The sequence below is a fragment of the Phalaenopsis equestris genome, unplaced genomic scaffold (assembly GCF_001263595.1).
Source record: "Phalaenopsis equestris unplaced genomic scaffold, ASM126359v1 Scaffold000203, whole genome shotgun sequence".
NCBI classification, from domain to species: Eukaryota; Viridiplantae; Streptophyta; class Magnoliopsida; order Asparagales; family Orchidaceae; genus Phalaenopsis; species Phalaenopsis equestris.
In genome coordinates, this window is record NW_018164645.1 from 1,739,281 (window position 1) to 1,752,900 (window position 13,620).

A 13,620-nucleotide genomic window follows, 5' to 3' on the forward strand; every position below is an offset into this window, starting at 1 on the left:
ACTAAGGCAAAAGAAATGGAGAATACATAGCTTATACATAGACTTATACATAGAGATGAGTTCTCATCTTCCTTCTGTGGCCTCCCTCTCAAGCGATACATTGATACAAGGTCTCAAGATGCTCTCCTCCTCTCTAACTCTCTAGCTATTCTCTCATCATTTGTGGTAGCTTAAAATCTCTTCCCTTGCAATCTTAAGCCTTACACCCTCTCTATTTATAGAAGCAATAGAGTGGTAGATGGGAGGTAGGTGGGCGGTAGGTGAGATGTGGTAGGTGAGCGGTACCACATTACAAATGTATCATTTTACCTTAGTTCATTAATTGTTGGTCAAAATAACATGGGTAATAAGAAAGGAAAACATGTTCTTTACCCACAGGCCGCTGTAGGGATTTTTTTGTCGCAAAATTCCCTTTTGTCATTTCGCTTTTTTGAAAAAAGAAACGAATGCAAAGCCATAAACGCCAGTTTGGTTTGAACCGCACCGCAGACAATAAGCTCAGCTAAACATGCCCAAGTTTTAAAGATAAAATAGGGTTTATTTATTTATTTATCTGATTATGTGTGTGAATAGTAATGTTCACTAATGTAACTAAAATCTCAATACTAGCTTGATTCCTTTTGCTCAACAAACAATTAAGTTTAAATAAAATAATTTAAGTACATGATTTAATAGAATTAAAATGATTATATTTTTTATTATGAATATTTTAAAATAATGACATCCATGATGCAATAGTTAAATATAAATTAATTTTCATTTGAACTATTTATTGCATTTGGCCATGTTAGAATTTAAAAAATGTGTGCTCGATGTGATGTTTAGTTTTAAAGTTATTTGAATTTGAATTCAAAAATTTTCATGTATCATCTCTTAATATCAATGTATCATATGCACTAGCTTAATATATGTAAAGATGATTGCATAAATAATAAACAATTACAATGGATGTTAAATTTAAAAATATCAATTGATATTGCTGAAAGATTGAGCGGTATGTGGAGCTAAATATTAATGATAAAATGATATGCTCTATCATCTTTAATATATTAGACAAATTAATGTGCTCTAGATAGGGGTATAAACGAGCCGAACACGAGCGAGCCCAGGGCCAACTCGTGTTCGGCTCAATAAAAAGTACCACTATCCGTATTCGACTCATTTATATTTCAAGAAAAAAAAAAATTTGTTCGTGTTTGGCTCGTTCGCTTGGCTAGTGAACACGAGCTACTCGCGAATAAAGAGTCGTTTTGACAACCCTATACACGATATTAAGAGTTGCGGCAAGACTTAAATCTTATTACTTATGTTAAAATATCATTTAAATATAATTTAATATATTTTTATCCTGTTTTTTAATTAATAATTTTAATTGATTATAAATCTTTGTAGTCTTGTGTAGTCAATTAAATTTTGAAAAATACTACTCTTTGGATATATAATTTAATTATTTCGAGTCAAAACGAGCTGAAAACAAACTGTTCGCGTTTTTGACAGCCCTAGTTATAGATGAAGGCATAGTTTCTAGAGTTAAAAATGAGTGCATAAAATAATAAGATATTATTGGTATAGAGAATATCACAAAGATTGAAAGATATTCCTTGTTAACTACAACTTGCTATGTTAGGTGGCCTTGATTGTGGGGCAAATAAGAAGCCTATAGCAATTCAATTGGGTGGGATATAGTAAAAAACAGATGCTTAGTTTAAAGAGAGATTGTGAATCATGTCATTGTATAGAAAATTTCTCTTGTTCGAGAAATGTATAAATGTTTCAGGAGAAAAAAAGAATATTGTTGGGAGAATTATGAATAATAAAGCACGTAAAATGTTAAGTGGCCAATAATTAGCCTGCAATAGCAGTGTTCAACAAAATTAACATCTCATATAACTGCAAATAAGAATTGATAATGGAGGATTATCTTAAGTTAACCCTGTTAGTTGGGATATTGTTGATGATGATTAAAACGTCGACGAGTGTTAGTACATATATATAGATAAGTAATTCCATACGTGCATATATATATATTGTATTCTTATGTTTTTGGTCAAAAGTCATAAATTTTTAATTACACTATTCATAACAATATTTTAACTTATAATGTGACCTAATTAAAACTGATTTGTAATTTGTTTGTCAAGTTTTTGGAATTTTATACCTTCTTTGAAAACGATCCTGTTACTCTGCTCTTGTATATTATGCCACAATGCTTTAATGATGGCCATCGCTTAAGGAGTATGTCTGAAATAGATTTGTCGATTTAGATTTGTGCAAAATGAACTTGATATAAGCAAAAGCACTAGAATCTCCAATCTTTTTTTCTCAGATGCAAACCTTTATCTCAAGCGACATAATTCAATCAAATCTGACATATAGCTTTAAATTAGTGCATTGGATAGAGATCAATTCCTAATTGAAATTATAAAAAATCAAATGGTAGATGCTCATTGAAATTTATTGGAAAACATCTAAATGAAAGTGTTCGGTTGAGTCATATTTTGTAGAAATATTTTCAATATCTAGACTTTTTTTAAAGATCATTTTGGTGATTTGATATGTTGTTTGAAAGGTGAATCTTAGTGTTCATGATCATATTATGGAAGATCTTATCTGTAGCTATGTTACTTCTTACACAAATCTCATACTTCTTTTTTTGATTTGCTGACCGTACAGGTGTAACCGAACTACTGCAACATGCTTACAACCAATCAGTGGAAATCCTCAATGAGAATGATCGGTTAAGAGAAATGCTTGAGTTAAGGAAAGATGAACTCAATTTGAGATCAGAAGAACTTAGTAAATTGGTTGTTCGGACTGATGTGGAGAAAAAGAATTTAGAGCATGAGAAAGCAAAGGTCTATTCAATATTTTGCACTTGTTGACGCATTTCATCAATTGCTAACCATACTTATTAATTTTCTTCTGATTGATTGGTGAACTGATTTTTTGCTATGTTGAAATTGTTTTGACTTCATGCAAGTGGTTGGAATGCTTGGTTGATGACTAAATTATTTTGCTTGTGATGGTTTAATGTTTATTTATCATTAAAAAGATGGAGCTTAATCTTGGCATATTTATCAATTCTCAATCCATTTTTAGGGAATGAAGAGATATCAATCTATCATCACCAACATCATCATGCTTATCCCAACTATTTGGGATTGGTCTTATGATTCATTTTTTTTCTCAATTATTTATTTTGAGCGGTGAATGAGGAGTCAATTCAAATTTATGCAAGTTTCTTTTACAAGCTGTAATTATAGTATTTGAGTTCTATTTCTTTTAATTTTTGTTCCTTTCTTATTGGTAAGCCTTATTGGTGCAATTTTGCTTCTGTTTTGAATTTTTAAATTTCTCTAGCCTCTTTTATATTGCTATGGTTGATAGGTGTTACTTCATCTTTTTCTATAATGTAATCAACAAATTGTTTTGTTTCAACCATGCATTCATCTCAACATTTTCCTTTTTATGTAGCTCAACTTGATTGTTAGTGAATTATTTTATACATCATGCTTAGACCCTTTTATCATAGAAAATCAAATTACAGCTTTATAATATGTATATATATATATATATATATAATATAATAGATCAAATGCACTTAAGCATGCCATCCCTCTATATCACTTGATTAGTTGATTTTTCATATCCACTCAAACTTTTATGTGTACCCAATCTTTGATCTAGTAAGTATAAGTTCTAATAACTATATTTTCTACAAATATTATACTCCTAAATATTTTTTATAAACATATCCATAAATCAATACAAAGCGTACAAACTTGATGCTACTCTTCAATGTGGCCCGATTGTCATTAGAAAATCTTTGGGTTTATTTTATAATTTCAAATTCTCCTTATATGATTTACCATACCTTTTTTACTAAGAGAATACTACTTGTGCTCCTTTTTCAGTTGGTCATTTCAAGTTCAGATAGTTGTCATCAGCACATTAAAATAGCTTAGCAGCACTAAAATGTTTTTTTTTATTTATTAATATGCTTGGTGTTTCTTGCAGAATGAAATGATAATCAGGACACTTGAAATAGCAGCCATGAAGCAGAAAGACGCAGATGAAAGAGTCGCAAAGCTTCTTGAAGCACAACAGGTTTGCATAAATTCACTTTTTGGAATCACGCATTCTTTACAATGATCTTAGTTACTTATAATTAAATGAACAGAAAGAAAAGGATGATTCCATCAAGAGGATACTAGAACTCGAAAGGGAATTGGCTGCAAAACAAAAACTTGAGTTGGAAATTGAACAGCTTACTGGTAAAATTGAAGTCATGAAGCATATGGATGGTGAAGAAGCCTCCATGAAGCAAAAAATGGAAGAGATGCAAATAGAACTGAATGGTAAAATTGAAGAACAACAATATATAGAGTCCATTAATATAAGTCTGACTTCCAAGCATTTTGAAAGCAACACTCAATTGCAGAATGCTCGGAAACTGCTGATAAAGGTTGTACTTTTATTGTATCTTTAAATTTTTTGTGCCATCTATTTGCTTGAACTCGATCATTGTCATAGATTCTTGATGGATTGAGTATGTTGTGCTTCCATATATGATATACTTTCTTAGTTTGCTAAAATTATTTTTGCGACTTTGTTTCTTAAAAAAAACAAATAGGGATTGGGCGATATGCTAAGTTCTCGTTCGAAAATTGGAATAAAAAGGATGGGTGCTCTCGATGTAAAGGCTTTTCAAGCTATATTTGAGAAATATTTACCAAGTGAAGATGCAAAATTTCAAGGTACATTGTTGTGTTCGGAGTGGGAAGAACATTTGAGAAACCCAGAATGGCATCCATTCAAGGTTATCATGGTCAATGGTAAAGAGCAGGTTTGTCTTTTCTCTATTTAGAAGTTCTTTTTATGCTTTTAGTGGGTGTCTGATCATGGACTTGCCATGTGCTGGACTATCATCTTGTTAGGTTAATAATTTCGTTAGCGTAAATGCTACCTTTTCTTAGTGTATGTAGCGAATGAGGCATACTTAAACTTCTATTGGGTTGAACATAGGCATATAAAACATGGTCTTGTCAAAATTTCTTTTATGTTTGTTTTATACATGTGTTATAAACAAACTATTTGAAAATAGACCAAATATATGGTAACACGTAGAGAGAAAGAAAAAATTCAAAAAAAAAATGAAAAACATAGAGAGTAATATGCAACAAATAAAAAATAGTTTGGCAAAACAAAAAATCTTTTTATCTAATCCATGACTAATTCCTATTATATATTTCATGATTAATTGTAGAGAATTATAATCTTAATTTATATATATATATATATATATATATGACAAAGTTCATACATTGGACGTAACCTTAATAGGGCGGAAGCTAAGGTTCTTAACTAGTTTGATGCACTCCATACTTAAATTAATGTATAAAGTATTTTTTTCCAAACTAGTCGGACATGCTTCAAGTATGAGTGAACTTAGACGCGACGGGGTTTAGGGTTTAGGGTTCAATATATTAATGCATGTGACTGACATCCATGTTACATTTATTTGTAAATTTATATGGCACACAGGCAAGATAAAATTTTGCTCGTTATATATTATAACTAGCAGTTGTTATTTTATATTTGTGTAGGAAATATTAATGGAAGATGATGAGAAGCTGGTTGCCCTGAAGAAGCAATGGGGTGATGCTGCCTACAAAGCAGTGACAACAGCCCTGTTGGAACTCAATGAGTACAATCCCAGTGGAAGATACACCATTCAGGAGCTCTGGAATGTCAAAGAGGACAGAAAGGCCACATTAGATGAAGTGATTGAATTTGTGCTTCAACAATGGAAGACGAGCAAGCGTAAACGATAATTTTGCGTGTTTGTCTCTTACAATATTTTGTGTTTAGGATATGTTAGAAGAAACAGTTTATTAAATTAATGTTGAAGCAGCATGAGGAAAAGGGATGGATTGACGATAACATGAATAACAAGTTGTTTACATATGCTTACACATCTGGATTGATGTTAACATGGATTTTAATGATTTAGATTCTTTTTTTTTTCAGAACCTTAATAACTTCAATTGAGATATCTGTTTCTGCATGATTAGCATCGCCATCTATACAATTTCTTGCCATCTCTTTTATAAATAGTCCTGCAAAATTGAAGCTTGCTTGATTCGTTAAATATAGCTCTAGGAAGTTGTTTTATTGAATTACCATTGGAAATTAAAAACATTTTTCATCTTTTAGTGCTTCTGAAATATGTTTATTTCCCTATTCAAAACTGCACTAACAGAAAAAAATTACTATAATTTAAAAAAATCAGAGAAATTAAAATTTTTATGTGGAAAACTCAAAAAATGGACAAAATACGATGCCTGGCCTAATTGAACTTATGAAATTGAGATTAGAAAAGTTTGCACTTCCTTTCAATTTGAGAAAGCGAAATCATAAGATATTGAACACTAGCTTGGGCTCTTGCTGCTGTGGGGGAAAATATTAGAGATGTGGTGAAGGATGATGATGAAAATTATGAATGATCAGTTGAGCAATGATGATTGATTAATGATGGTCAAGCTATTATAATCAATGATGATAGTTGGGTAATAGTACTCATGAGGGCAGCTGAGCTATGATTGATGAGTGATGACAAACAAATAACAACGATCGAGCAGTGGTGATTTGGTGATAGTTATTATAAGAGATGATTATTGACATCGATTGTAAAACAATGTTTTAAATTTTTTTAGGTATCCATGCTCTCACATTTTAGTTCCCTTTCATGTGGAGAATTAATGTCTATTTATAATTTTCTGTAATAATATTTCATAGTTTTAGTTAATATCCCTTGCTTCATTGGAAATATCATGTAGAGTCCATTACCCCTAACTCTTTTTCTTAACATTTATGTTACTCAAGCATCAATTATTAGTGATCTTAATTTTGGTAAATTTCTCTCATCAATATGGTCCTTTGATTGTATTCATTTGAGATTCATATATTATTTGCTATCTAAAATAGTATCACATAATTTACAGTACAAGATTTTGGCTTATTTGGTCCTGAATCATAACAATTTTGGTGTTTTTGGGGTTGTCTTATCGAAGTGTTTATCTAGACCATATGTTTTGTTGAAATCTGGATAAATTTGATTCCTTCTTTTTTAACTTCAAATATAATTTTAAGATTCATGCTCTATCAATTAATATTTTTGGTGGCTAATGATGTGGGTAGAATGTGATGTTATGTTCCATGTGTTTTTTATATTTTTTGTTATTATTATGCTTTTCTATGGTATATGTGGTATTATATACAATATACAAGGAAAAATTCAGCACTTGGAGCTAGGGGTGTGTTGACCCTCTCATATACTACACAAGTCCAATTGATTGGGCAAATGATGAAGGGTGAACGACAAATCTGTCAATTCATAGATGATCTCCATTTGTAAAACGGATAGCACAAACATGTTCGAACGAAATTGTTTAAGAAGGGGTCTTTCATGATTGAAAAGATCGATCATAGTGAAAACGGTAGGTCGTTGATATGACATTGGACCAAACCAGTCTAGGCCTCGTCCTGCCCCCACACCACACTCTTAGACTGCCAAAGCTATTTTTAGGCCAAATTGTTGTTATGTACGCGGTTAAAAGGTTCCGCCCATAAATACATGTATGTTCTGACTCAAAATTATTCGTATTTGATTAGTGTCATCCATACCATATTCAACTAAAAATCATTAATAGACACCAATCAGAACTTCATTGTCAATTTGAACAAAATTTCAAGCATATGAAGGACAATATTTTGATCATGATGAGTTCTAAGTGTATTAAATATTTTTAATGTATTATAACATAAATTTGGCTGATTTGATCATGTATTGCATCAACCATAAATCAAATCTAACGATTTGATCTTTTTTCTTATAAATATTGGCTGCCTAATTTTTATTTATTTATTCATCTATAGGCGAAATCTATGTTAATTCATTACTAATGTAATTGATTGATATATATAATATAGTGGAAAAATGATGGTTGAGAGCAGGGCTTTCAAAATGGCTTGCAGTTCACGAACAATTTGTGTTCTGCTACTAAAGTACCCCGAGTTTGACTCTCATTAAGCCTAACGAGCCGAACACGAACATATATTTAAGTTCGAAATGTAAACGAGCTAAATGCAAACAAATATTTGTTTGGCCGTGTTTGGCTTGAATTCTCTAGAAAAAAAAAAAAATATATATATATATATATATAAGCAAATGCTATTTTTTACTCAAATAATTAAATAATTAAATATTAAAATTAATTTAAATCTTTTTATATTAAATTTTATTCAGCAAGCAAATGCTATTTTTTAAAAAATTATTTGGGTGGTATATTTAAAAAAAATACAAATTTAGGTGTTAGATATGTAAATAAATAGGAGTTGGGCGGTATGCATCTAAATATTCCTAACTTCCTTTAATCCCATATTGGGATTTTTTACTAGAGAATTTTTGTATGCCTTTATAAAAGGAAGTCTTATATCTTGAACTTTTGCAACAATGAAATTTCGGATATGTGGAAACATGAATTTAAGCATCAAATTTGTTTATGTCTTGCAAAATTAATTAAAGTAGTTAAATAAAAATATATTAAATTAGAAAAATTTTAATATTTTTTAGTTGTTTGTGTGACATTGGGTTTTGCATTGCTTATATTTGGCTTGTTTATAAACCTAATTAATACGAGCTAATGTGGAGGTAGACAACAACAAAAATGTAAATCAAAAATACTTTTTACGAGCAATTTCGAACGACTCAAATACAAGCCAATTAAGAATGACCCAAATACAAGCCAAACCTTAATTGAGAGTATTTTGATTTATTTTGAGAGAAATTATATTATAATAAATGTTTTTTTATATTTCTTTATATTTAAAGGAAATTTTATAAATTTTAAACTTATATTATAATATTGAGTAAAATGTCAAAATAGTTCTCACAACATCTCAACATTAGATTTTATAGAAATATCAAAATAGTCTGAAATTATTTTAAAATTAAGTTATATTAGTCTTTCATAGAGACAATTTGAGCCCAATTTAAAGAGTTTAGAAATTATTTTTCTTATAATATTCTAATATAATATTGACCAAAACTAGCTTTAAAAATGAGGTACTTTATGCGCATATAGCACATTAATTATCCCTAATTACATATCTCACCATCTTAAATTTGAATTTAAATTATAAACACCCAAATACCGCCTCATAAAGTAGTGTTCCTCGTTCTCACTTCGGAGCATATCCCTTCTGGAGTCTGCGAAGGGTAGTGATCTCCTTCATCAGCCCGCAAGCTCAGCGTGCAATCTCCGTCTATTTCCGCCTCAAGGAACAACAGAAGCGTCTATTCTTCGCTTCGGCTCGGCTGAAGCCGCGACATCCTCCTTTTCAGTTCATTCATTGCCAGAATCCGACGTGCCCTAACCTAGTGAGCGGATCCTACCCCTCTCCATTGCCTTTTAATATTCGAAACTATAATGAATCCACTGAAGTCCTTAGAATCTCCATCTTGCATATGCCTATCGAACTAGGTTTGGCCGTGTGCTCGTGAATTTTGCTCATTGTATGTGGATCAAATTATCTATATTCTCTGGTTTTTTTAGGCTTGTTTAAAGCCGAATCATATAAATATTAATCTTTTTTGTGTTGTTGCTTTCTCTTTCTCTTTCTATTCATTTTCTTTGTAGCACATTATTCTTGATCTTTACTGCACTCTCACTTCATGCTTAATTTATTGTCTTATTACAAAAACTAAAATTAGAGTGATGTTATGGAGGTGATTGGCATCTCATATTTGGGAAGCAAAAAGGTATTATCTTTTGAATTTTAAGAGAGGTTCTAGAACATGTTTATGCATGAGATGATGGGAGGACCTTTGGTGATTTGATGGTTAAAATTTTTATATAATAGTTTGTTTCATTGTGAGTCACACCATTGTAAATTTCAAGATGAGCTGTTTGATACTTTGGAGTTGTAAAATATTTTTTTTGTCGATTTACTTCTAATTTTGATGAATTCACTCTTTATGAAATGTATATGTTCTGGAGTTCTCCTGCATATGTTTAGTTGTGCATTGCTAAGCCCTTTCGTGGGTATTCAGAGCTTACATGCTTGATTTAAAGTGGAAGTATAAAGGATATCCAATTTTCCATAATATTGATTACAATGCCTGGCTATAAGTTTTTACTAAGGATTGGCTAGCCAATCACATTGTTGGCATTGGGACAATAAGGTTTCTAAAAGAAATTTCTATAAAATCATTTCGAGAGGTATGAAATATCTTTGGACTAAGATGATTTTGTGTGGATATTTGTGCTCCATTGTATTTATAACACCAATACCAATAAGCTCTTAATGGTGTTGGATACTTTGCACAAAATTTTTAGAAAGGAATTCCTTATAAGAATATTGTCGATGTTAAGACATTTCAAGCCGTTAGTGTTGGAGTGGGAGACACAATGAAATATACATTTCAAGATTTGATTGAGATTTATTTCATTTCATTTTATTTTTTAAACTTAATATCACATTACAATTGGTGAAAGCTAATAATATTTGATATTGATTAGCTCATGCCTTTTTTTTTAAGTTATGCTTGTTCAAACTTTGAGTCCCACTATTATTATATGCCTGTCATGGTTTCATACTTCCTTTGTTTTGGATTCTTTATTGTGGCTTTTAATGGTAAGCCATGGATTGCATGCTAAGTTATCTGGCAAGCATTATGAGTAGTGGAGGCCCTATTAGATAAAAAGGCTTTTCTTTTGATTGGCTTGTTACCATGATGCTAGATTGATGAATTGTTATTATGAAATGAAATCTTTGCTCTCCAGGTCACAAATTTTCTTTATTATCTGTCTTTTTGGGTCACTGCCTTTGTCATCTATGTTTCTCTCTCGCTCCCACATCCTTTAATTTTATCCTCTCTTTCTCTCCCTTGGTCCCTCATCAATACTCATTTGTATTCTTTTATTTGACCTATAACATCATTTTCTATAGGAATCTTTATGAATTTAAGTGGTAGCAAGGTGGTCCATCTAAAATCATGAAACACATTCAAATAAATACTTATGAATTATATGTTCCAGAAAGTTGTGTGATCAATATAATCTTCATTATATATGATTTGATGTATTTCATGAACATGCACCACATCCACTACTCTGTTGTATGATTTTGCACATATTTTTTCTAATGCTATCCTTGAAGATATCTCTATAGCGGTTGTAGATGTTTGTGAGTGATTGGTGACAAAATCAAGAGCCGTCGTGGTTGAATCAATGTCGTGATTGATGTGGTAGTCAAAGGATTTGAAGGAGATTTAGATGAGAGGAGGTAGCAGCGGGTGATATTGGGTTGTGAGTTTTCTATATGCTTTTTGAGTTATTTTGGGGTTGTGGGGCTTTGGCTACAATCATAGGCAAAACTTTGTAAATCAATGGGCTGGATTGTGGAGGTTGCAATAATAGAATGTGAGAGATGCGTAGAAGATGGCACATGCGAGGTCAAGGACGGGGTTGCATGAGCGAGATAGTGGTTGTGTGAGGCTAGGGTGCTTGACTGGAGAAGTTGCGTGAGTGGACGTGTGTAGAACTAAAAATTGCATGAGCCATAAGTGTGATGCTGCAATGAATGAGCAAGGCTATTAAATATTAATACAACGGGTAATGGTCGTGAATTCAACTTCGAGCACAAGGTTGGATTCACGAGCAATAAATGAGGCATGTGAGATGAACACAAGTGCTTGAAACAAACATAAAATGTCGAGAGATTATTGGAATTAGAGTATGGATGCGAGTTAGTGAATTTGAACTATGATGGTAAAATTTGATTGAGGGCTAAGAAGGAAAGCCCATGCATATAACTTGGATCTAGAAAGCACTTAGTTGGTCACAAATCATACTAATTTTTATTATGAATCTCTATTTATAGAAATGAGTTGACAAATATTTAAATGCAATTTTGATTCCTAAAAAAATAAATTAACTTGTGCCAATCTAAAGGAAGATAGCACTTAATAAAATAAATTAATTATAAAGAAATGAAAAGGAATTTGGCCATGAGTAAAATGGGCCTGAATAGGTTTGAAAATGAGCTTAGTGTACTTAATGTAAATGTGTTTTGTTTGATTTCTTAATTAGCTTAATGAAAGACTGGATCAGCTTAATCCTGCATGTGAAGACCTCCTGTTCCGAACCACTTCTCATCTTGTGTACTCAAACCTCGCATTTCACCTAACCACAACCCTTACAATCCTCCTTCCCACCAAGATCTTACACTTGCTTCTTTTGTGCACGTCCAATTCCTATTCAGGAGAAGCAATGCTAGGGGATAAGAACCCTTCTCTCTATAGCAGCCACATCAAATCCTTTCATTTTTCTCCTTTTTTTCCTACCAAGTCGAACTCCTCTGACAAATATCTTTCAAAGCTACCTTTTTTTTCTTTGTTTTCTCTTCTGGTAATAATGAGCTCTTATCTTCTCTGGACTGCGAGTGATTCTTCTTTTTCATCTTCCTTTTTATCTTCTTCTCTTCCTTGACTTACACCTTTCTTTTCATTATGTTTGAGTTGCTGTTGTCAAATTCTCTGCTCAAGTTAGTAAAAGGAGATTAGATTAAGCTGGTTTAAAATTTGTTTAGTTGCTTTTATTTTATGTGGCTAACTCATTTAATCTTAGCTTTAGGTTTTGATGTACTTTATTTTAAAGTTCAACTTTATGTCTAAGTTTAATACTTTTGGAGTTAATTTCATCATAAGTGTTATTTAGTCCATGTTGAATGCGGGGTAACCTATGTCAAATAAGGTTGATCGTATTTTTAATAACTATTAATGTTTAATGCTTTTATTAATGTATTTGGGTGATTAATTGAAAGCATGTAGAATTATGAAGTTAAGTCTCTATTGGTTCATTATTTGGATATTTACTAAGGCTGGAGTTTTGTACAACACATAACTTTTTATTTATTAAGGTATAAATATACCCTTCTTTGTAAAAGATGTTATTCTTGATGTTTTATAATAGGTTCCTAGCTATTTAGTGGTTTTCAGTTCTACTATTGATATTCCATTGTTTACTTTAAATCTCATATTTTTCTTTTTTAGTTCATAATAAGCCTTGATGCATTGCTGATAAATTCTATTTATTGAACTATTTACTGTAATAGCATGATTTATTTTTCAAGCAACTTAACTTTGGTGAATGCAATAAATTTATATTCCAAAATTAGAAATTTCCACATTGCCTTATATATATTTTCTCTTGAAAAATTGCTTATGAAATATACATAAATTGCATGCTTGTGTACAGTGATGTAAGTTGGTAGAACTTTTTAGATATTGGTTGAGTGATGTTTGTATTAGAAATTATTGGATTTTCATGTGCTGGTCCTTGCCTTCTTTTGTTTCTGGGTGTTTTCATAAAATTGAATATAAATACAGAGTTAAATAAACAATAAAATGATAAACTGTCATATTTGAAAATTTATGATTGTAGTTGATATGATAGCACATGGATTTATTAGAATAGGATTTCATTGATTATAGCGTATTATGAAGATGATTATGAATATTAACCTCCTTGAAATCATTTCAGAACATAGGGCACA

The 13,620-nt window shown here is 31.3% G+C and overlaps 2 protein-coding genes across 4 annotated transcripts in view; both read left to right on the forward strand.

Moving 5' to 3' along the window:
• Positions 1-2,673: 2,673 nt before the first annotated feature.
• On the forward strand, positions 2,674-5,992 carry LOC110022983 (factor of DNA methylation 1-like; the record flags this gene model as incomplete). Its single annotated transcript, XM_020722157.1, is given in 5 exon segments — positions 2,674-2,855; positions 4,018-4,107; positions 4,181-4,465; positions 4,634-4,846; positions 5,607-5,992. Coding segments are annotated over 5 exon segments (924 nt in total). The 3' UTR covers positions 5,835-5,992.
• Positions 5,993-9,227: 3,235 nt separating this feature from the next.
• LOC110022908 (factor of DNA methylation 5-like) overlaps positions 9,228-13,620 on the forward strand; it is a 36,800-nt gene continuing 32,407 nt past the window's right edge. For all 3 annotated transcript variants that reach the window (XM_020722063.1, XM_020722061.1, XM_020722060.1), the window contains exon 1: positions 9,228-9,442. The gene's annotated coding sequence lies outside the window, so the exon portion shown is untranslated. The remainder of the gene's footprint in view (positions 9,443-13,620) is intronic.